Source organism: Cydia splendana, chromosome 1 (genome assembly GCF_910591565.1).
Source record: "Cydia splendana chromosome 1, ilCydSple1.2, whole genome shotgun sequence".
Classification (NCBI taxonomy): Eukaryota; Metazoa; Arthropoda; class Insecta; order Lepidoptera; family Tortricidae; genus Cydia; species Cydia splendana.
In genome coordinates this window covers 501,139-524,852 of record NC_085960.1, presented here as the reverse complement: position 1 = coordinate 524,852, position 23,714 = coordinate 501,139, and the positions used below count along the sequence as shown (strand labels likewise).

The following is a 23,714-nucleotide window of genomic DNA, read 5'->3' as shown; positions in this document are numbered from 1 at the left end:
CTGGATAGTGTAAATTAATGAATACAATCGGAGCGGTTTATTAAACGGACTAACGGCTCGATTCGGGAAATGAATTACGGCCCGATTCGGATTTCGAAATAGATATCTATTAGACATCTTTTAGACATCACCAAGATACGATAACGATATGTTTAAGATCTAACCTGTCAAATTTGACATTTCAAGATCTTGAGACGATTTAGAGATCAACTAGATATACATTAGATATCGACTAGATGTGACTTGGATATCTAAGTCATAACTTGTCGAAATCGTTCAAGAGGACCTCCAGAATCGCGGAAACGTCAAATTTGACATATCTAATATCTTACAAATATCTTTAAATTATCCGTATCGTAACTTGTTGAAGTCTAGTAGAAATCTAATTTATTTTCCGAATCGAGCCGTTAGAGATCCAATTCACATCTAATAGATATCTTACTATATCTAACGTAAAAGTGACATTGGTTGCCCGAATTGCGCTGCAAAAGAGAACTAGTTGATATCTAAACCATAACGTATCTAGAATGGATCTAGTACGTGTCGTCTCTTGTGAATATCTTGAAGTTCGAATACGGCAGTTAGAGATTAACTAGATACGATATAGTAAAGATATGTGACGTTCCACGGCAAAAAGTTCCTTATGGCGGCTGGCGCTTACGTCGCATAGCGCCGCAATAATATTGGAGCGGCGTTAATAATAGCGTAAACGTCAACCGCCACAAGGTACCTTTACCCGTGGGACGTCACTTATCTTTACTATATCGTATCTAGTTAATCTCTAATTCATTTCCCGAATCGCGCCGTATATTAAGTTTAGTATGACGTGGATACTTAAGTTAATAACTACGTGCCTATTTATTATAATATTTATATAATCTAGTCAATATTATCTATATGGAGCATCCCAGAATCATGTATAAGAACGATATGGATGCACTGAATGCACATATCCATATTTTACGTATTAATTGCGCAATAATGACATAAGTTTAAAAGATTAAACATATTACATTATTGTTATGGTTTTGAACTGGTTATGACACGACCTTGAAGATGGCTATCCAACAAAGTTGTCTTTCCGAGGAGGTACTTATACTGTAACTTTTCCCGTGTCAAAAGTGGTCTACTAAATAATGTTACAGTCCGCAGCAGAAGTTGCTAAGCGGGCGAGGTGTTCAAAATTACGTTGACACGCTCTTATTCTCTTAACAATGAAGTCGCGTCAAGCTCATTTTGAACACCTCGCCCGCTTAGCAACTTATGCTGCTGACTATACTAATTTAACTTAAAAAACAAAAACAGGCTTTCCCGTATCGCTTACATTTAGGCAAATCGGTATGGTTGCTAAGCGGTTATTAAATAATACAAGCTGTATTACCAAATTATAATTCATAAACCACAATTCTATTTAATACGGCCCGTTTCAAATTACAATGCTAATTAGGATTCTGATTCGATTCCATTCTCATTGTAATCGAGCTTTTGTGGAGTTCCGCGTAAAAAGTCCCCGTAACCTCGCTCTGATGTGATTATGGCTTGTAATCCAATTAGGGGAGCTTTGCGATTAGAATGTAAATTGTCGCCCGCTGCGGCGTGGCGCTTCAAGCTCAATATGATTACTTTTTTTATGGAAGTTATTTCTTTAAGGCACAGACGCCATTATATATATCGAAGCGGTCAAGGTACTTATTCATAAATATCTAAACAAAGCCTCTATTATCAAGACGTCATTTAAAGAAGATAGTATAGATAGGGATAGTTTCATCATTTAAAGAAGATAGTATAGATATGGATAGATAACATTAAAGACTGGACGCATACAAAAGGCGCAGCCACGCTCAAGAGATTGGCAAAGACCAGAGAGCTGAATGCCATGCTGACCGCCGACGCCCATTAGACTGGGCATGGCACCAGAAGAAGATTTAAAGAAGTTAAACGACTAAAAAAATCTTAAGACAGAGCTTATAATTACACATGCTTAATAAAGGAAATTCTTATCGTAATGAAGTTACAGAAGTTTGTTAGTGAATGATTTCGAGATTGAACAATCGTTCGTATCGTTCTTGAAGAGTTATAAAGAGGTCTTATTTTACGTTTCGTGTAATGTGTTATGGATGTATTGTTACGGGTAATGTTAGAAGGTTGATTACACTTAATTTTACCCGGGTATAACTAGTAGGTATTACCCAAACCTTGTGGGTAAAGTCCGAATAATTAAACAACATTAATTCGGGGTTTACCCGTACACACCTAGGTCTAGCCAACACTGGCTGGGTAATACTTGGGTAAAGCCCGAAAATTCAATCAACTTTTACACCATTACCCAGCCCGTGTCGGGTAGACCTAGGTGTGTACGGGTAAACCCCGAATACAGATTATTTTTGTTAAAATTTTCGGACTTTACCCACAAGGCTTGGGTAATACTAGTTATACCCGGGTAAACTTAAGTTTAATCAACCTTCTAACATTACCCGTAACATATACATCTTCAGCCACATCAAGCGTGATATTTGGTCAACTTTTTGTATAAAGTTAGGTACTCTACGTAGGACGCAAACAACATCAAACAGCTTTTTTCTTGTATAAAAATAATTAAAATAAAAAACTGCAAAAGACATCGTGACAAAATGGATAGACAAACAGTAACTTTTCTTAGGAAGACTCCGTCTTTGCCAGTTTTTATTTTCTAATAATAACTTTCAAAGGGCATTTTAATTACTAGTCCAATCAAGTGTCGCATGCAGCGCCTCGAGGCTTCAACGCCAAAATGGCTTAACTCCATTTATCTACCAAGCAAAATCCAACCATAATTTCGTTTTAATAGAGTATAAATCAGCTTGCAAGTGATGTGCAATAGCTCCAGGGTGCATCAATTCTATAACGACTTAACTCCATCAACGTTTCTAGATTAAATCAACCTTATAACAATAGATACAGGGCACTTAATAGCTTGCCGGTAATGTGGTGTCGATCTCGTGACACGAGATAAAGAAAATTGAATTTAATGACGTAAAGTGCAGGGTTTGTTTTAGAACGGGGAGTGTTTAATGGGGCCAAGTCCGCCGGGAGGACGAAATTGATTCAATTTATTCAGAGCCGAGGAAGAGGGATTATTTGTCTACACTTTAGGTAAACTGATGAAAGTATTACCTAGATGTCCTAGATCTTAGCGCTGATTCATGAAATAGCATGTAGGTACTTATAGGTACTTTGCACTACTTAGAACAAATGCAATGTAGAGATTTCTTGTCGGAAATTAAATAAAATTATGTTGCGAAAAACAGGATCCAATGTGTTTCACCATTTTATAAAATTTTGATTATTTTTCACATCCATTCATAAAACGCCCTTTCTTGACACGTGGATATTTATTTTAAATATGAAACAACTAACAGTTAGTTCTAACACAGATAAATAAAAAAGCACACTGCGCTTACATATTTATCTATGCATATACCTACATAGCACAGTAGATATATATATTGTTATTTTGCTTATCCACTTAAAACGGGAACGGACGATTAGTATCGGCGCGCCTTTTAAAAACCCACTTCAATTATATTATTTTAGTCTACTTATGTTTGAAAGGCTTTAATTTTTGCTTGTTTTAAGCCTTTTAAAAAGCATTTCTGTAGCCATTAGGGAATACAGTGTATTTTTTTATTTTTCATTTTAGTGCGTGGCGAATGTGTTGAATAGGTAATGTGCATTTTTACAAATAACTAAGTAAAGCTAAGTGTAAGTGTCTTGTGAAAGCAATCCATTGCCCAATGCCCATGTTGATCTACAGACAGGAAGTGCTCGTCATTACTCGTATCGTGGCTTTAATAAGACGACATCAATTTTGCGGTGCGGGGCGGGGAGGAGGGGGGAGGGTCTTAATAAACAAATGTAGGGGGCCCAGGAAAGACCATAATTTATTGACATTGCATTTTTACACAATTTTATGTTGGGTTTATTTAGACAAGGAGGAAAATCGTGCGAGAAATTTTGTTAGAAACGCCTTTTCATTTTCGAAATACTTACCAGGGGGTTAATGGAAATTATACAGATTTTGTTACAAAAATAACTTCATTTGAGCAATGCTCAGTGATTGAGAAAAGGATCTAAGTATGTATGTTTAACCAACTAGGGAACAAATCAAAATATTTTTTCATAAAAATATTTTGATTTGTGTTTTTTTAAGTAGTCACACTACTATATATAAAATTTTAAACTGAAATATATTATCATACACTAAATAAAAACATCGGTGGACTTGGTCACTTTTTCTTTAGTGTATGATATCTATTTCAATTTATATGTATGTTTAAGTTTATCGTTAAACTTGTCTGATGGTTGAATTTATTATTAGTTGTAATTTCTAAATTATTTGTTATCATCATCGTAAACCACAACGTTGTAAAAGTACAAGACGTATTCAATTACACTATTATCAACTGTTTGTTAGATTTGACACGCGTTTATGGAAAAAGCCAAGGGTATTCAAAATTGTGGGCGAGATGAACATAATCAAATTAAAACAAGATTTTTAAAGTTCTAAAATCCTCTAATGATTAGTGTTATTTATCCACACAATCGTGCTCTGAGATTTTATTTCGTAGCAATGTTTTCAAAGACTGACCTAAATACTAACTGTAAGGTGTATTCTTATTAAAGGGGTGGGCCGCCATTTTGGATTGCGAGGTGTCAAACAATAGACACAGGCACAAAGCCGCGTAATGCGCGGACCGGACATCTGGACGATGTTATGCCGTAGCCAATACATTTTCTGTTGTATTTTGCTGAATTAATGTACGAAACAGAGAAACGTAACATTTAGCAATCGTGGCTTTTAATTATTTGTTGCGTTATTATGAGTTGAAACAAATTGGTAAGTTTTGCATGGGCTTGTCCATCGCGTGTATCAGAGGGAACTGAGGGAAGCTTGATTTATTATGGATGGCGCGGGGCCCACAGATGGGATTTCGAGTTGATCTTTCATTAATAGCCGATTTGCGTAGATTTAACAGTTTAATATTTATAATTACCTATCATGAGTAAACCGGACTGATCCCATTGAGGCCTAGTTTCCCCTCTGGGTCGGAAGGTCAGATGGCAGTCGCTTTCGTAAAAAGTAGTGCCTACGTTAATTCTTGGGATTAGTTGCCAAGCGGACATCAGATTCCTATGAGCCGTGGCAAAATGCCGGGATAGCGCGAGGAAGAAGAAGAATTATAATTACCTGCAAATAAAACACTTGGTAACTTTTGCATGAGCCCATCCATCGCGTGTATCAGAGGGAAGTATGATATATTATGGTACGGCGCAGGGTCCAGGGCTGGGATTTTGAGTGGATCTTTCATAATGGCCGATTTGCGTAGATTTAACCCTTTGTACCCGAGGGAGGTGAGTACGCAGTTAATTCAACTGTTATTTGCTACTTGTATAACAGCAGGACCGTAATTGTCCGACATTAACATCGCAACTTCTTATACTCGGCCCCAATTAGTTCGGATAATCGAGGTTCTAGTGTACCTATTAGTAAATTTTTGACGTGTTCTTTTATTTACTACTACCTATTGATGCTGACTGTACCATGACTTTTTAAAACTTCTTTCTACTTTACTTACTATTTATTGCTATTGTTATTCCCGTTACTAAACAGAATGGCATTCATTTCCGAACTTATTCCAGTAATTAATTAACAACACTTAAAAATTCCAATCCCATCCAGACACTCATTAATTAAAGGCCAAGATGAAGCCATTTGCATTCACAACAGCACATTTTACTTTTCTGAGGATTAGCGAAATTTCCATACGTTGCACCGCCAAGCTATTTTAAACCTAAACCTGGTGAGTTTAAGGTAGGATTCAGGTCATAGAGGATGGCAAAGGGCTCTCGAGTATAAGGACAGCGTAATGAGGGTGGGTAAGATTGGACGCAGACTTCGCAGACTTCTACCTCTAGCAGACTTCGCACAGTTTTAGTAAGACTGCATTCACGAAAACAACTAAGTACTGTGCAGATAGATTGAACTCGTCGCCTTACCAAAGGGGTTGTAAAGCAAAAAACCGTAGCTACTCCATATAGTTTACTGGTTTGACATGTGTCTCTAATGTGCTTAATATATAATATTTATAACATGCATTTTCCATACTTACCCGTAGAACTAATAATTAAATAAGAAACCCGGTAGAGAAGCGCGGGCGGGGCAGGCTTAGGCGAAGATGGCGAAATGACTTTGACACCTTCCGTTACAACTAGCGGGAAGAAGCGCGAAATCGGGAATTATGGAGAACCAGGGGAGAGGCCTTTGCCCAGCAGTGGGACACTCATATAGGCTATTAAAAAACCGAGTGTACTCTAACTCCAAAGCCAGAGGTGTTCCAATTCCGAAAATATAATCAAGATTTGATATTATTATAGGCGCTTAATTGAGACGTGATTTAATTGAACGGTAACTAAATTCATACAATACGTAAGCGCACCACCGCGGGCTATAAGCTCCATCTAGCAGTATTAAGAGATCTGTGATTGGAGAACTATACGCTCTGAGAATTTGAAGAAAAACGTATCTTGAGTATTGAAGGTCGACTCTCGAGTCGAGAGCGAACGAGGGGTTCTTTCGGGTCTTTTACATGCGAAGTTAATGCTCACAAAGGTAACGAAGTGGCTCAATAATACGTTGACAACTTTTTTTACTGCGGTTTATTGTCGATAATTTATATTGTAATATTAATATTGTGTATCAAAGCTGAAGGAGTGTAATTATATTCAAGATAATACGTTTTGTTGTAGTTACATGAAGTTAGGTTTTTTTGGGCTCGCTTTTCATTGTTGTTCAAACATAGTGAAGAATTTAATCAAAAGTTTGCGTTCTTTATAAAATTTAGGTTTGTTTTTAGGTAGTAGGGATATCAATTTGCTTTTCAAAACAATATTCGGTTTTATTATACCATTCTTCAAAACAGGTTTTTAACTATCCATAAAAAAATGTTTGATTATAAGGCCCAGTTGCACCAACCACATTTAACAAACTGATTAACGTCAAACAGCAGTGAAGTATTAAATTTCTCTTAGAAATAAATTTAGTGAACGCTTTAACGGTGACAGACGGTTTGGTGCAACCGACCCTAGTGTCTCAAAAATTTTACATTGGGACGTTATTTAAAGAAAAATCTACAAATATCTATAAAACTCTGTCCAAAAAAAGTTATTAATTTAGATGACAAATTCTTGAGGATGGATCCTTTTCGCTAAACCACGCCCAAATGTTTAATTTTAAAAAGAAGCTTTTTATAAAAGCACGTACAAATCGTCGTCTATTTGGTCGCCTGTTCGTACCGCGTGAGTTATTGTTATTTTATTCATGTGTTCGAAGCTCACAGGTAATTTGGAACAGGGATCGAAACGCAATACCTTTTGATTGCAGTGCGATAACACCGAGAGCGGTATTCCAACTTTAACAATCAGATCTTAATTTGACATTGATCTCAGTTCATCTCACTCGCTCGATGTAATTTAAATAAGCAAGCGCTTGCACTGACATTGTGTTTTGTTGTAACAATCGCCAAACTATACATATAAAGCACACAATTATGTAATCTAAGTAATAACAATCCTCGAGCCTGTTACGAATATTATAATATTATATCTACAAGAACAATATGTTACAATTAAGTTCATTAGCATATCGTAAAGGTTCCGAGTGAACATTAAGTGCCCGAATGTTAATACTAGCGGCTTCAATAACTTTAGCAGTAGAGAACAGACCTACCAATATAGTTACCAACGAGTATTGATAATAGAAGAGGTGTAAAGTCTAGGAAAAAATCGTGCTTAGTATTTGACAGCTAATATTGATTACGCTGTGTGAGTGTGACCTAAGGATCTACTATGTACGAGATTGCCTGTCAAATATCACAAGTGAGATTGAAATCGGAACGATGTCAAGAGTCATTGGAAATATTGAATTCAGAAATAATTTGTGATTGCGTAAATTATATACCAAGTATATTCCAAGATTTCCAAGATATAACCGCCCACCGTATCTACTGAACACAGCTTCTCGTATTAATTTATTTTTCGATGTAGCGCGGTCTAAATCACGAGTCCTTGCGAAATCAGAATTATTAGAATATAATACAAGTAACTTATCAACACAATGGGTGTCCAACCACGTGGAGTGCCTCAAAACCAACAAAAGCACTTCGAACCTTGAACAATAATCCCACGCCACGTTCAAAGTATTTATTTTATATGCCTCTGTGTCCTATAAGGAAAATCGGAACTCTGACATCCATTTATCGATGTTTCCCCTTGTAAAGCTTTCGTTTTCAATAGTGTTCGTGCAAATAAATAGAGCTACTTAATCAAAGGATATGAAATACCTGGCAGTTTACAGATTTATTATAGTCATCTAGTGCAAGCCCACAATTTGAAAATTGCTGGTAAAGGATAAGTACTGTATTTCATTAAAAACAAAGACTCATTAGATTTACAAGAATTCTAAAACAAATTCGTGCTGCGAATTTGAAAAAGATTTCGCTGTGCGCGTCCATATATACGATAACTATAATTGTTATAAAATTTTACTTATAACAGTTATAGCAACTCAGCTACCTCGAAACATATGGCGCCGTGTAGCACTATTTATTTCTGATAACAGATTTTTATGAAACATATCTGTAAAGAAAATAAATATCTGACTGCGGATTACTCCAGATGCCAAATAAAAGACATTGGTAACCTATCAAGATATTGGTAACATATTTATTTCCAGATTTAGATCAGCTTAGAAGCCTATCCAAGTATCCACCCACAAGAAAACATTGGCAAATGGATTAACCGGTGATTGGATAAGTTCAGAACAAAGCCGCAAGACTGATATAGATGACAGAGGATCGAGTGATAACAGCCTGCTTACTTCACACTCTGATAACGATACAGCTTTTTTGCGATATATAAAACGGATTTATATTTAAAAACATATACACAGAGTGAAATTTTGCCACTAAACTAAACTTAAAAAACTAAAATGTTGTCTGTAGCCCATACGAAGCCATATAATAATTAACTCTATTGATAACTATTAAACTTTAATGCAGTAAAGGGTTAAGATACATCAACGCCCGTTACTCATTATATTTCTATAATGTTACTCTAGGCGACTCTACTTGTTGAATTATATCCCACGTTTTACAAAGTTTAAAGAGAAGTAGGTACCAAAGAAAGAAAAAAGTTGGTTAATGAACATAATGTTTTAAAGACTTGACAGTTTAACTAATAATTTAGGTAGGTATATAAATCGTGAGATCTTTTTCACGAAGAACAGCTTCAAATGTCGTGTGACCGTGAAACTAGCCACACGACTAAAAACTTGGTACCTAGCCGCACAGACTTCTCGTTTTAGTTACACACTTACACTATTTATTGGATTTGATGAGGCTTAATTTAAGTAACTATTACCCTTTAACGACCCAATTCCAATATTATCCATAATTCAAGCCTCATCGCCACTTCCTAACCCGTTAGGGTAAGTGCTGAAAATTCTACATAAGACATAAAAACGAAAAAATAATAATAAGGGAATAAGAAGTTGACGTGCAGTTGGCGTGCAGTTCCCATACAAACTGCAGTCGAGTTGCAGTCCGTCTGTATCGGCCCTTAGATATACGATAACGCGGTAATCTCTTAAATTCTACATACGATTTACTGACTTCCTCTCGCTGAACACTTCCATTTCCTATTAATAAAGAAGAGTGACTGACCTTTGCCATGGAGCTGTTGCCGGTTCTCGGTGCCCTTGAGACTCTCCGCAGTATGAAGCAGCTCGTCCAGCTGCGGTTTCTTCTGTTCCAGCTCGCGCAGCACGCCCTGCCAACATATATACACGTTACTTCAACTACACACAGCACAAGATTTATGATACGTCATGCGGCGGCTGACGGGACTTTAACTCGGTAAGACCCAGGGCATTTTCATTCATTTGAATTTAGAAGTTTCTTAATTATATAAAAGTTCAAAACTCGAATTGAATTTGTACTTGTATGTGTGTCAAGACGTGTTTGATGTATGAACAGAGGGGAGGAATCATCCTTTTGGTATTGGTACCCATAATTCATATACAAACTTCCCGTCATGCCTCCTTGCAAAATTTTTACAAAGCCCTCTTACGTGCTATAATTTATCTAAGAGCTATCGCTGGCACTGACATAACCTTTACCAAAAACCTCACTCAAATTGGCTATGAGTTTTTGGAGATAATAATAACATTCAGACGTAAGTACAAACACCTTCCTAAATGCATATAAGATGAGGTATCTGTTCTATCAGGGGCAGTCAGGTTTAAAACATATTGACGTAGGTAGCCATTTGTAAATGTCTGAATGTCTCAAAAGATTATGACATTAATTCCATCGATGTCAACGTATAAATTGACAAGCCCAAATTTTAATGACAAATCGTCGATGAAAACCGCTCGAAACTTTCTCACTTCGCATCGTTGAACAACGAATCATTACAAAAACCCCCGAGAAGCACTCACGGTTAGCGCTCCACTGATTTTCAATAAAAGTTCCACAACTCATTTGTAGTTCTTCCAGTTTCGTCCTAAAATATCCCCATTGTTCGGGATTCCTCGAAACCCCTGACTTGAAGACTTGCAAAAGTACTCTAAATATACTCGAGCATCTAAATTATTTTATAGCAACTCGGAGCATTTTGCGGCCACTTTTTACGACTTGTTTTCAGCAATAAAGCTGTTTTACAAATGTCGGAAACATCAAAATTGATATACTTTTTTATGCACGCAACTAAATTGCAGTTTTCATGCGGTTTTATTTAGGGCGGTTTTTAAACTTAACGGATATTTACAACTAACTTTGCAAGTTTGTAAATATTTGGAAAAAAAATCCGGTCAGTCATAGTAGTAATAAAATTAGTAGTTAGGTACTTTACTTAGTTTGGGGTAAGATTTCTTAAATAATGCATCCTAAATAGTGATGTGCCGTTCCCGGGAAATTTCCCTAGGTGGGAGTTTTCCCGGATACGTTCCCGGGAAATTTCCCATATGAAGGGAAAGTAGGGGAATTTCGAAATTGCGCATAGATATACTATTTTATTATCAGAAATTCAGTCAACACTTAGCATCTTAAACTTTTTTCAAAAACATTATAAACTGTATCTCATCCGCCTACGTAAATTCCCTATACTCCCGGGAAATTTCCCATTCTTCCCGGGAAGTTTCCCATTCTTCCTGGGAATTTTCCCATAGTTGCTGGGAATGATTCCCCGGCCAAAATATTTCTTTTTTTACAATAATACGCCATTATTCAACAAAATCTATACAAATCATCACAGTTTAATCAGGGTGAAAATAAGTTAGGTACTAAAAAGAATAGTGGAGTTCTGTAAGCTTTTTACCAAGAAACTCTTCTATATACGAGTGTTAAGGACGTGTTCTTGTGAATGTTTTTGCATTACATTATCAAAATATCCAATAAAAAAAACTGTAGCCATAATTTTTTGGAGATTAAAAAACAATTGTATCTATTTGTATGGAGAAAATTTCGAAATGGTCATTTTCGTTAAAATTTCGAATTCAAGTACATCGGAGGCTTAAAGTGATGCCATATTTTTTTTTAAACATCCAAAGTGGCGAATGTTGTAAGCAAATCCACTTTCCAAGTTTTTTTTTAGGAAGCCACTTTGCATATAACGGTTTTCGGCTACTTTAATTTACTAAACGCAGTTACTTGTCGTTATAGCTTGCTTTCATTAAAATTGTAATACACTTAATCTGTTTCAATATTCCCCTGTTTGGGGAAAATTACCGGTAACACCGGGAAATTTCCCAGGAATTTCCCATATGGGAATATTCCTTGATCCCGGGAAATTCCCACGGCACATCACTAATCCTAACTTAAGTGTCCCTGGCTTATTATTTTTTCCTCTTTATTTGTATTGTAATATTTCAACTGATATGAGGTGATGATAAGTGGAGATGAGAGGAGACGTGCGATAATCAACCGATAGCATTGGTTGTAATCCAGCGGAACGGAGAAAAGATGTGGATTACAACCAATACTATTGGTTGGTTGGTTACGCTGGATTACAACCAATAGTATTGGTTGTAATCCAGCGGAACGGAGAAAAGATGTGGATTACAACCAATACTATTGGTTGGTTGGTTACGCTGGATTACAACCAATAGTATTGGTTGTAATCCAGCGGAACGGAGAAAAGATGTGGATTACAACCAATACTATTGGTTGGTTGGTTACGCTGGATTACAACCAATAGTATTGGTTGTAATCCAGCGGAGCGGAGAAAAGATGTGGATTACAACCAGTATTGGTTGATTCCTGCACCACTCCTTTCATCTCTGTACATCTCGTGCTCAGTAGAATGGCAGTCTTACGATCACAGCACAATACATAATTATCAATACGATTCGATGGCTTGATGCTCCATACGGCTGACATAGTCAACTAATAGTTCAAGTACAAAAGAGGCCAGACTGGCAGAATATCACCCAAGCCTCGCTTAGCTGCGGACGGGCATGCACTTGCTAACTGGCACCCGGCGATTAAGAGTAGGTCGGGAGAGACCGACAGCGAAATCAATCCGATTTGCTGGGGCGACCCCGATATTCGAGAACTAAACCTTTTAACGGACGGTTTGAATATACATTATTCCCACCACACTTGAAACTTTATTTTTTATTCAGTTCAAAACGTATTAATTTATGAATTTAGTGACGTAAATTTTAGCTATTATTGCAGCCACTGTATCTACTGAGGTTGGTAGTTAAAAGAGTCATGTTATCAAATATAATAAATCTGAACCTGTGAATTGTGAAACTAGGTGAATCTCCATGACTTCACTATGATGAAAATTTTCCAAAAAATGAATCTACAAAAAATCTATATCTATCTATCTATATAATACCTTTAAACAACAAATTCTTGTTTATTTATTTATATATATATTTCGGGGATCTCGGAAACGGCTCTAACGATTTAGATGAAGTTTGCTATATGGGGGTTTTCGGGGGCGATAAATCGATCTAGCTAGGTCTTATCTCTGGGAAAACGCGCATTTTTTAGTTTTTATATGTTTTCCGAGCAAAGCTCGGTCTCCCAGTTATTTATACATAGAACCTGCTCACAAAATTTCACGAGTACCTACCGGTTGAGAAATGCGAGCTACAACCGGATATATGAAAGCATTTTTGTCCAAGCTGACGGAAACGGAGACGCATTGCTTTGGGCTAGCTCGGTCAATTATAAATTTGCTAATATCAATAGTAGCACTGTAGCTTCACTAAAGTTGTCAAACATTAGCTACCTCACCGGTAGACTATTTCAGTTTTAATTGAATCGTCAGCCCGCTGGTGGCGCCACCTGGCGGGCCTTAATTAAATTAGTTACGAATTGACGCGCGCACATTATCGGCTGGCTTATTAGCAAAGTTGTGTCTGTTAAAGTCCGTACAATACCTAGGTAATTGCTAGTTTCTACTTGTCTAATAGCAGGCTTGTACTAAATAAAACAAAAATATTATTTTGCTACACTGAGAGAAAAAACTAACAAAAACACACTTAGAATTACAAAAATAAAACTTAATCCGGGGACAAGGAGAGTCAACTAATAGGAACAAATTGACTTTTGCAATTTCCATTTAGTAGGAAATACAACTTCTATATTTGTAATTTGAAGTATGCTAGAGTAATTTCAGAAATTTGGTTTTGTTATTCCGAGAGGTGCTTTAGCAATATCGGAGGTGATGACGTCATGGGTGAAAACTAACCGTTTTGTAATTCTAAGCGTGCTTTAGCAATATCGGAGACGATAACGTCATAGGTTTTACTAAACTGTACTGCGATTCCAAGCTAGCTGTTGTTATTCTAGAGATAATGACGTCACAGGCAAAAACTAAACTGTTTGCAATTCCTCCGCCCCTAGCAAACGGGCGCCGCGAGAGCATGTCGCGCGCGTGGTAGCTACCCGTCTCTATTATTTCTGTCTGTATGAATAAAAAAGCATTTGGTAGTATATCTCTGTACTAAAGAGGCACTATAAAAGCCTGTCGAGATATTCTACCCATTCCTTTCTTATTCATACAGTCAGAAAGAGACTAGTAGTTATTACGCGCGCAACATGCTCTCGCGGCGCACCTGTGCTAGGGAGGTTGGAATTGCAAACAGTTTAGATTTACCTTTGATGTCATTATCACTAGAATAACAACAGCTAGCTCGAAGTTGCAGAACAATATATTCCTGTAGACCCCAACTACACAGTAGGTCGCGGGTTAATATGTCCATGGCCCACAATATATCCTAAATTTATTATTTAACTTAAGTATGTTTTAAACAAAGAAGACACGAGACAAGCCCGCCCGACATCCGACACAATACTAACTCTAACCAAATGAACGTAGCAAGTAGCTGTGTTGGTATTACAAAACTCGTTTAGTGATTGGTACAACAATGAACATAAACCCAACAAGTCTATCTACTAAATACCAGTAAACTTTGTAATGTCGCTATAGTAACAACTGAATTGTTATTTTAAATGGGGTAGGTAATGTTATTCCCGCGAACTCGTTTTTTAGATATTACAAAACTATGTAAGTGAGACATTTACTAAAATCATAACTTGAAATCACAGATGCTTTTTTCCAAAAATCACAAACTTTACTAGTAAAAATCGGAGAATTTTAGTAGTAATAAAAATGGATTGTAACAAATACTGAACTTTGTTTAATGCTCCATTTACTAAAGTCTGTTTGCTGAAATTAGATTTAGTATTACTGAGCTGTTTGTAGAAATAAATAAATTTTACAGAAATAGTGAAACTTCCATGATTACTACTAAAACTTCATTTTTTCCCCCAGTACAGAACTGTTTATTAATTCCTGGTGGTGATTTTTCTCTCAGTGTAATCTGCGAAATGGTAACGTGTTAGTCAATCAGTGTTATGCAATCGATGTTAACATCCTCCCTCCTACCGCGAAATTAATACGCAAATAAATATAACAAACTAACACCAAAAGTACAAAACTCGCCACGTGTTTCGCCTCTCTACGAGGCATGATCACGACATGCTAGAGATGATGACGGTTTGGCGTCCGGCAACGAAGCCTGGCTTCTAGTATTTATTACAAAACTAGCTTACTAAGTCCTAGTAGTAGTATAACTTCATATTTAAAGGGTTGATTCGTGATAAAAATTATCCTGTCTTTTTGCCAAACTCAAACTTTTTTCATACCAAACGCTAATTGTCTAAATCGGCCCAGAGCTTTAAGCGTGAAGAGGTAACAGACAAGCAGCGTTACTTTTGTGCATTTACATAATTATAATATTAGATATTGTAAAAAGTGACATTTTTTAAACCAGAAACGTCACTTTTGACACTGACAGATCATCATCATCATCATTGGCCACAGCATCTTTGTAGATGATAGTTGCAGCGACTAAAGAAGGTATTTTGAGGAGGTATTCTACAGTCAACATCGACTGCGACAAATTCAGATCAAACTCATAACCTGTTATTACAATCAGAATACGCCTCTACCTATTTACTATAAGTTTCTAGTATATCATTATATACCCAAATACCTTGTACCAAATATGTTTCCACATCAAACAGTTCCAATAGTTTAGTTAGGCACATTAAGTTATTAGCATTACTAATGAGGCCATGGAAGTTCGCATCCAACTCCGTTAGTTTGGGGTCCAAACAAACACACATACAATATTCAGGACATTACCTATTCAGAGGCCGGCCCGGCAGGCGACAGCTTTTTACTTTTATACAACCACAGTTGATACAGGGAAACTGCGGTAGAAACTATTATATACTTTTTATACAAACAACTAGTATCTTATGCCCGCGTGTAGTCGTCTGCGTAGGATTATGATGATAATGATTCATTAAAACTTTCCTTTATCCTGGGTCCTCAACGTATTTCCAATTCCATATCAAATTCCATCGTAATAGGTTCAGCGGTTTAAGCATGAAGAGGTAACATAGAGAAATATTTCCTTTCGCGTTTATAATAGTGTTTAATAGGGGCATCGGTACCATTTTGATCAAATTAAGAGCCCATCAACGTGCACACTAGCGCCACTGCTAAATAATCGTGATTATTTAAATTTAACGAAAGATATTTAAAAAAGGGGGCCGCCACGTACTGTAATTTGTATTTAAGTACCTTTTGAATACATCAAACTAGTTTTTATGTTGCTGGATTCGTCGATCTATGAACTCAGAACAAAAACGGCCGTTTAACTTTGGACGCATACGAGGCGGGACGCGGGATGATCCATGTGTTGCTGCGCTTCCGACGGCAGATTACGATGTCAATTACCTTAGATTAATCCACGGCGTAATAAGTAATGTCTCGGATGTATGAATAATAATAAAGCAATAAATAAGAAAACTCACGGAACAGGTTATTCGAAGAATAATATAAATAGGACCGAAACGACTGGTAACGAGAAATGCTTTCATCTTTTCGTGAAAATTAGTAATGATCACAAATAAGTAGGTCATTTATGAAAGCGAAATCTTATGTACCTATAATAGCGTGACCACTGAAGATATTAAAGTTAATTTTAGATCATAGTTGAGAACTTTTCGTCTAGTAGGGTGGTTTTACGATTTCGAATAAAATAGGCTCTCATTTTTATCGCTTTGTAGTATGACGAAAAGTTTGTGATATTTACACTGAATTAATTCCTTTTCAGGAATCCCAGGTTTCAAATTTAGTCTCAAAAAGAAGGTTGTACGCGAAGACAAAAGGCGCGTCAATATTTCCAATTACAGTTCCCATCGTCACTAATACTTTAACAAATGAATATCAGGAGACATCGCAAATTGTGCAAATTCTGTCTAATTGTACGCACCTGCTTTCCAATTATACCGAACCTGCGGCCGCCGCCCGAACTCTAAAATCTCCACTCGACTGTGTTCCCGTCTTATAGAACATGACCTCAAACTCTATAATAACGGCAGATAATCATAGAATACTTATACTGGTCTGCGTGACATATTTTCGATAGGCGTTGTGAATCTTCAGTTTTTATTGATCTCCCGGAACACATACAATAAAAACCATCTTTAGAAGACCTTCCATCGCTCCCTTTACTACGACCATTATAAGGAAATGTAAGGCTGTTGGTTGGAAGGTGAAAGGTCTGTGTATAACGGCGATCCCTGGGCAGGTAACTCTTGCAATTTTTATGTGGACCGGGATGTTTTGTCTTAATAATTCTCGGGTATTTTTGTAATTTTACGCTTTTTGATTGGCTGTTCATGTGGAATTTATACAGGTATCGAGGCGGATTCAGTCTGTAAACGTTTGATATGACACGTTTTTTGTCATCGGCCATCTTTGTATTTACATAGGCACAGTTGGCCAAATTCCTCAGTTACCATTTAACTCGTCCGATAACTATTCCAACGAATCAAGTTATAATAATTAAGTTAGTTAAGTTATGAGACTCGTGTGTATTATCAATTGAATAAATCCTATCCGTCTGTTTAACTGGGGACTGAAAAATTGGCTCTTAACCAATATTGTTAACATGCTTATTTTCTTGAAAATTTGTTGTTAGTAAAACGTGTGCGTGCGTGAGTGAGACGGAAAATGTGGACTTTTTCATTTAGAAAAATTATACTTATGTAGTCATGTTGAGATATTGATTTATTTATTAACATATTCCGAGATTTGAAAGAGTTTTAAAGCAGTAAATTACAAATTTAAACATACCCCCGATTTGTAGGCGTTCATTCAACGATAACCACTTATTACTATTCCAGGACCGCGCGCTTATTTGCAACCGACCTGTTTAGAAAAATAAGTTTAGCAACAGGGTCTTGACTTCAGTGAAAGATTACCGGAAGCCACTATTTATGTCTTTACAGATAAAAAGCCCGACGTCAGCGGGAGGAAATATTGCTTCTCGAGAATACAGGGACTTAAGAGGAAAATTGCCCAGTTTTCCGTTCGTACAAAGATTAATTTTCAGGCGCATTTGTTGTTTTTTTTCTTCCCACATGGAGATATGGTCTATAATGTTTGGCAAATTTATCAAGTTTAGCTTTAAATTAATGGTTGAGATTAGATGCATAGTTTTTATATGTATAGGTAATTAGGTAGGTAAGAGTAAAGCTTTTATAAACGTATTCTGGACTAAAATAAATGTCATATACTAAGAAAGAGTGACCAAGGCCTCCAGAACCCCAGGCTGGAATCGAACCAGCGTGTCCTCTGCTGCTATCGCGGCAGGTGCCTGTGCCATTTCTTTTCTGAAAATAATTTAATTTGTTCTAATACTTCTAACGTATTCTCTAGACCCAATAAGGCATGACAAAAAAATAAGGAATGAGAGGAATGGAAATGATATGTAAAAAATTATAAAAGCAATTTATTTGAACAAATATTCAATTAGAAATGCTGTTAAGGAAGGACCCGTCAAAAAAGAGACAGTTTTTAATTTTATTCATAGAACGTTTCCTCTTAATTCCAACGAGTCCATGCAATACTGGAACTGAATTCCAACAAGTTCCGGGAACGTTTTCATTACGAGTTCTGGATGTATCGGCGACGTTGCGGACTGGACGACTGATTTGCGGACACGAGATACATTTCTCATTGCGTGTACCTAGTCTAGTGTAGCCGCTTTAGAATTATTGAATCTATTAACTCAAAAGGTTTGATATATATAGATTGGATCTCGTTCTTACTTATAAGTTGGTTTAGTAGATGGATACAATAAATAAAATGTTACTTAATCTTAGCAAATTTTTCTTACATATTTTAAGTGTTAGTTTTTCAATTACAAAGTCTGATCTACCAAAATGTGCTGATAATTTTTACTTCAAAAGGGAGATTGTGCCTAACTATTTTGAGTTTTTTTAATAATTTCTCATTAGAAAACGTCTTCTTACGCCAACGCAAATGTGTGGGTTTATTATATAAAATAATAAAGTTCATTTTTAATTATACTACTGAAGACGAAACCGATAGGCGTATTATACACTACCTACTTGAACTGTTAGATATAAATAAGAAGTAAGAGGTACTAGTAGTAATCTAGATTTTTCTCAAACATTAATACCTACTGCAGAGGCCAAGAGTAAGCTTTACAAGGCTTCGCTGCCGCTTCGGAAAATACATCTGAAGATAGAAATGCCGCTCGCCCGTTGAGCTGACTCGATGTTACAAGTATCGGTAGGTAACTGTAGGAACAGGTAAACATAACTATCGTATAGTCATATATAAATGAAGGTTGCTAAGGGAGATTGCACACGGCGACTTTTTGCAGCGATTCAGTAGCGAATAGTAGCGATGCAGTCGCAAAAAGACTGCGCTACAGTCGCGATGCTGGCGCTGTTCATATAGTTACCCTCACACACGTAAACACGATTCTGCTTCGATACTACCGTGATACATACAGCATTGCTATAGCAATTCAGCCGCAATTACACACACGATACAGTCGCGTGTTTGACGGGCCAAGAGTTTTAGTTTTAGTTGTGTGATCTGATTCCGATAAGATACTGATGTGTCAGTGTCAAAATTATATTTCTTCAACCAAAACGTGACCAGCCCGTGAGCCTGCACAGCTACAAATAGATTGTTACCTTAAACATTGGTATGGGCAAAGAGGATAGATAGTATAGAGGGCTATTGCCATAGTAAATTTTGTAGTCACGATACATTTACTGCCATCTATCGACACACGATTAAAACTTAAAATAAAATTGAAAATGTATAAATTAATCAAAATATGTATACGGATAAATGATTTTTAATTTTTATTGTTCCATACTGACCCATTTTCTTTCACTGATACGTGTTCAAATTGTTAAATATCAAACGGTGTCGTCAACGCCATCTAGCCGAGAATAGGCCAAAGGTATGGCGCCATCTATTCGAGAATGACTTTTTCTTGAATTCCGAGGCACGTTTTTTTCTTAGACTTTATTTATCTTATGCGGAGTTACATATATCTTTGGTATGGGTAATACGTTACTCACGGACTACTTAGTGTAAAGCGTTCAATTGTAGACATTTCACTACATTGCTTGTACTGAGCCCTGAGCCTAGTTATCAAGAAGTACAATACAACGGCCCATTAATGGTGGAAGCAAAGCTCCTTAAGTCTGCGACCAAGAGGCAAACTTCTCAGTCTTGGAAACGGAAAAGGTATTACGAATGGGTGGGTTTCTGCAGAAAATAGTTATTAGAGAAATGAGTACTTACGACTTAAACAAGGCTATTACAATTTTAAAATTGGTACCCTACCCTAGTGGGTATTTAGGATGTGAATTCTAGGGTATCGAGTTGTTGACAACCCGGCAATAGAGATATTAAGGGGTATTGAGGAATATCAGAGTATTGTATTGACATAAAATTTCAATACAATAATTTCGAATGCCTTTTATCATTTGAAGACCTGATTGTTATAGTCCGCGCAGCGAACTCTGCAACGACTTGAACAGAACAAAGTGAGGGAGTGTCATTTACGTTATTACAAACGTTATATTTTCATGGAAATTTGAGATGTAATAATGATATTGCTACACTTTGTCATCGCAAATGCCATTCAGAGTTAGCTAGGTCCGACCCTATATTGAACGATTGTGTCATTTGATCCGCATGTAATCTTATGGGATTCTATCTTTTACGTTTCCTTAAAAGTAATCGATGCAAACATATTAGGCAGTCAAAACAATATCATCTGATACGATTAGACTCATCATATCAGCCTTTTGTCGCCCACTGCTGAGCATGGGCCTCTCTCCGAGTACGCCACTTATCCCGGTCCCGAGCCAATCTCATCCAGAAGCGGCCCGCAATCTTCCGAATGTCGTCCACCCAACGAGCCAACGGAAGGACGATCAGACTAATCGCCATAAAGTCGGTTTTACAAACATAGTTACAAGTGTTAATGAAAAGGTAATAGAAATTGATGTTGGCTGAGGATGAGCCTATAAGTATTAGAAAAAGATTAGAAAGGGCAAACTAAGGAAAAGGTAGATGGGAACTGCGTGAGTGATTGAACTGTGTGAGAGACAATATAAAAAGGAAGTGAATGATGAGATGACGGGTGACAGAGAAGCGTGGAAGAAAAACAATATTTGTGTTGTATGTTGTGCCTGTGCTGTTAAAGAAATCCACTGACTCTTCGCTCGAAGCATTCCAATAAGAAAAGTCGATGTAATCGAGCTACATGTACCAACATCCCCACGTCCGACTACCACGAGTGACGTGGCGCGACTGACCATGCCATGCCACACCACGTGCCACCGTGCGGCGTGCCGGCCGGGCCCGTTGCCTAGCAACCGACCCTTGCCGGCCGCGGCGCATGCGCCCAGCTGACAGCATGATTAGGGAAGTGGTAGTGTCGATATAGTCGTTGATATCGATATCGAGAGGTATCAAGGTGTTGAGGTATGGGGCATTAATAGCAATGGGTATAAATACACTGTAACGGCTCGATTCGGAAAATGAATTAGATTTCTACTAGACTTCAACAAGTTACGATACGGATAATTTAAAGATATTTGTAAGATAGATATGTCAAATTTGACGTTTCCGCGAGTCTGGAGGTCCTCTTGAACGATTTCGACAAGTTATGACTTAGATATCCAAGTCACATCTAGTCGATATCTAATGTAGATCTAGTTGATCTCTAAATCGTCTCAAGATCTTGTGATTATCTCGAAATCCGAATAGGCCTGTAAGTCTTGATGTAAGATATTGGTAAAAAAATACAATTATCATTTATTAGTGAAGCGCTGGTGGCCTAGCAGTAAAAACGTGCGACTTTCAATCCGGAGGTCGCGGGTTGATAGCCCGGCTCGTACCAATGAGTGTTTCGGAACTCATGTACGAAATATCATTTGATATTTACCAGTTGCTTTTCAGTGAAGGAAAACATCGTGAGGAAACCGGACTAATCCCAATAATGCCTAGTTTCCCCTCTGGGTTGGAAGGTCAGATGGCAGGCACTTTCTTAAAAACTAGTGCCTTCGTCAATTCTTGGGATTTGTTGTCAAGCGGACCCTAGGCTCCCATGAGCCGTGGCAAAACGCCAGGATAAAGGGAGGAAGAAGAAGACAATTATCTTTTACTACTTAATAGAAATAAAATAAAAGCGTGACCAGCAGGTAAAGTCAGTGATACAAAATCCTTGTGACGCCTAGAGTTTTAGGAAAAATGCAAAAATCAGGTAAACCTCGAAGGCATTTTACATGTTCACATGGAAAACTTTCATCGGAAAAACTGCACGTTTTTATGCAGTCAATTCAAATAGACTGTCATATACTTTTCAAAATTAGTTAAGAACATTGTGATTCTCCATCTCTATGCTCTCTCTAGTGATAATAACTCATTAACAAACTTGTTTAGGTCCCTCTTATTGTTGTTAATTGTACGTAGGTATGTTACGTTTTGGACATGAAGTTGACTGAGTAGGTTTCAAAAGTTGAGATTTTTGGTAGAGTTCTCATTTTCTGAGTAATATTTTTACATAAGCGAACGCTCACTTACCAGGCTTCATTTTATTTTATTAAAATGGCAAGTCGAAGTGCGATAGTAATTAACAGGAAGTTATCAATTTTATCGACTCACGCCCATCTCTATCTTCCGCGCATGCGGTGTAACGCCACCGAGCCTATAAAAGCTTTTGTGAGGGTTGTGACATGCCATCGGCAGTCTAGGTACTAGACAGGTGTGACGTATTTTAGGAGGCGAGTGGAACGAATGATGAATGAACCTATACAATAAAAAAAAAAGTAAAATGGCACTGACAGTTTCATGTACACAAATCTCTACTAGTAGGTATTACAAATGCGAAAGTAACTCTGTCTATCTGTTTGTCTGTTGCTGAACCGATATAGATGATTTGGTACAGAAATACTTTGAGTCCCAAGAAAGGACATAGAATAGTTTATATCGATCATCATCATCATCCTCATCATTACCTATCCCATGCAGACGAAGTCGCGGGCAGTAGCTAGTGATAGGAGTATATATATTGTGCGCGTGGCTTCCACATGGTTCAGTCTGTTTTACATCAATTTTGAATTTCACAAAAGAAATTGGAGTCTGTTCAAATTTAGCCTACTCCACACTTACCTCAAAAATAATTATTTCACAAAATTTATTTCAGCGCCATCTACAAAACTTTTCGTGAACCGAGAAAAGTGACAATGCAGCTAGAAACTGTCGGCTCCTTACGTCCAATCAGATATCCGTAGTTCACAAACTCGACGCAACATTTTATATTTAGGAAATGTATTTTATCAATGGCCAAACCACGTGGCAGGGTTAGGATGTCAAGAGGATGTTTTATATTCGCTGCTGTTCCTTCGCTGAACGTTCAAACAATTTTATTCCAGTTGTAAAATATTTTGACGTGATAACGTCTTATAAATCGATGAACACCGGTAGCATGCACGAAAAAGTGTCACGTTGTGGACGGACCTCCATGGTAACGTTGTGGACAAATCTCCATGGTAACGTTACGTAATGTAATGGTAATGTTTTCTTATGACGTTATCACGCAAAATTATCGTCCGTAAACCGACTTTACAGACAACCATATTTTTTTTTATGCAATTAAGTTCTTAAATTTTTCTTTAGATATTGTTTATGATATCTTATTCTCTTTAGATATTCGGCTCGACTTGGAAAATTAATTAGAT

At 37.1% G+C, this 23,714-nt stretch overlaps 1 protein-coding gene across 1 annotated transcript in view; it reads right to left on the bottom strand.

Annotated features, from left to right (window-relative positions):
- LOC134798617 (dystrophin-like) overlaps positions 1–23,714 on the bottom strand; it is a 734,075-nt gene that overhangs the window by 590,068 nt on the left and 120,293 nt on the right. The window contains exon 9 of the mRNA XM_063770984.1: positions 9,759–9,864. Within this exon, the coding sequence (XP_063627054.1) occupies positions 9,759–9,864 (106 nt within the window). The remainder of the gene's footprint in view (positions 1–9,758; positions 9,865–23,714) is intronic.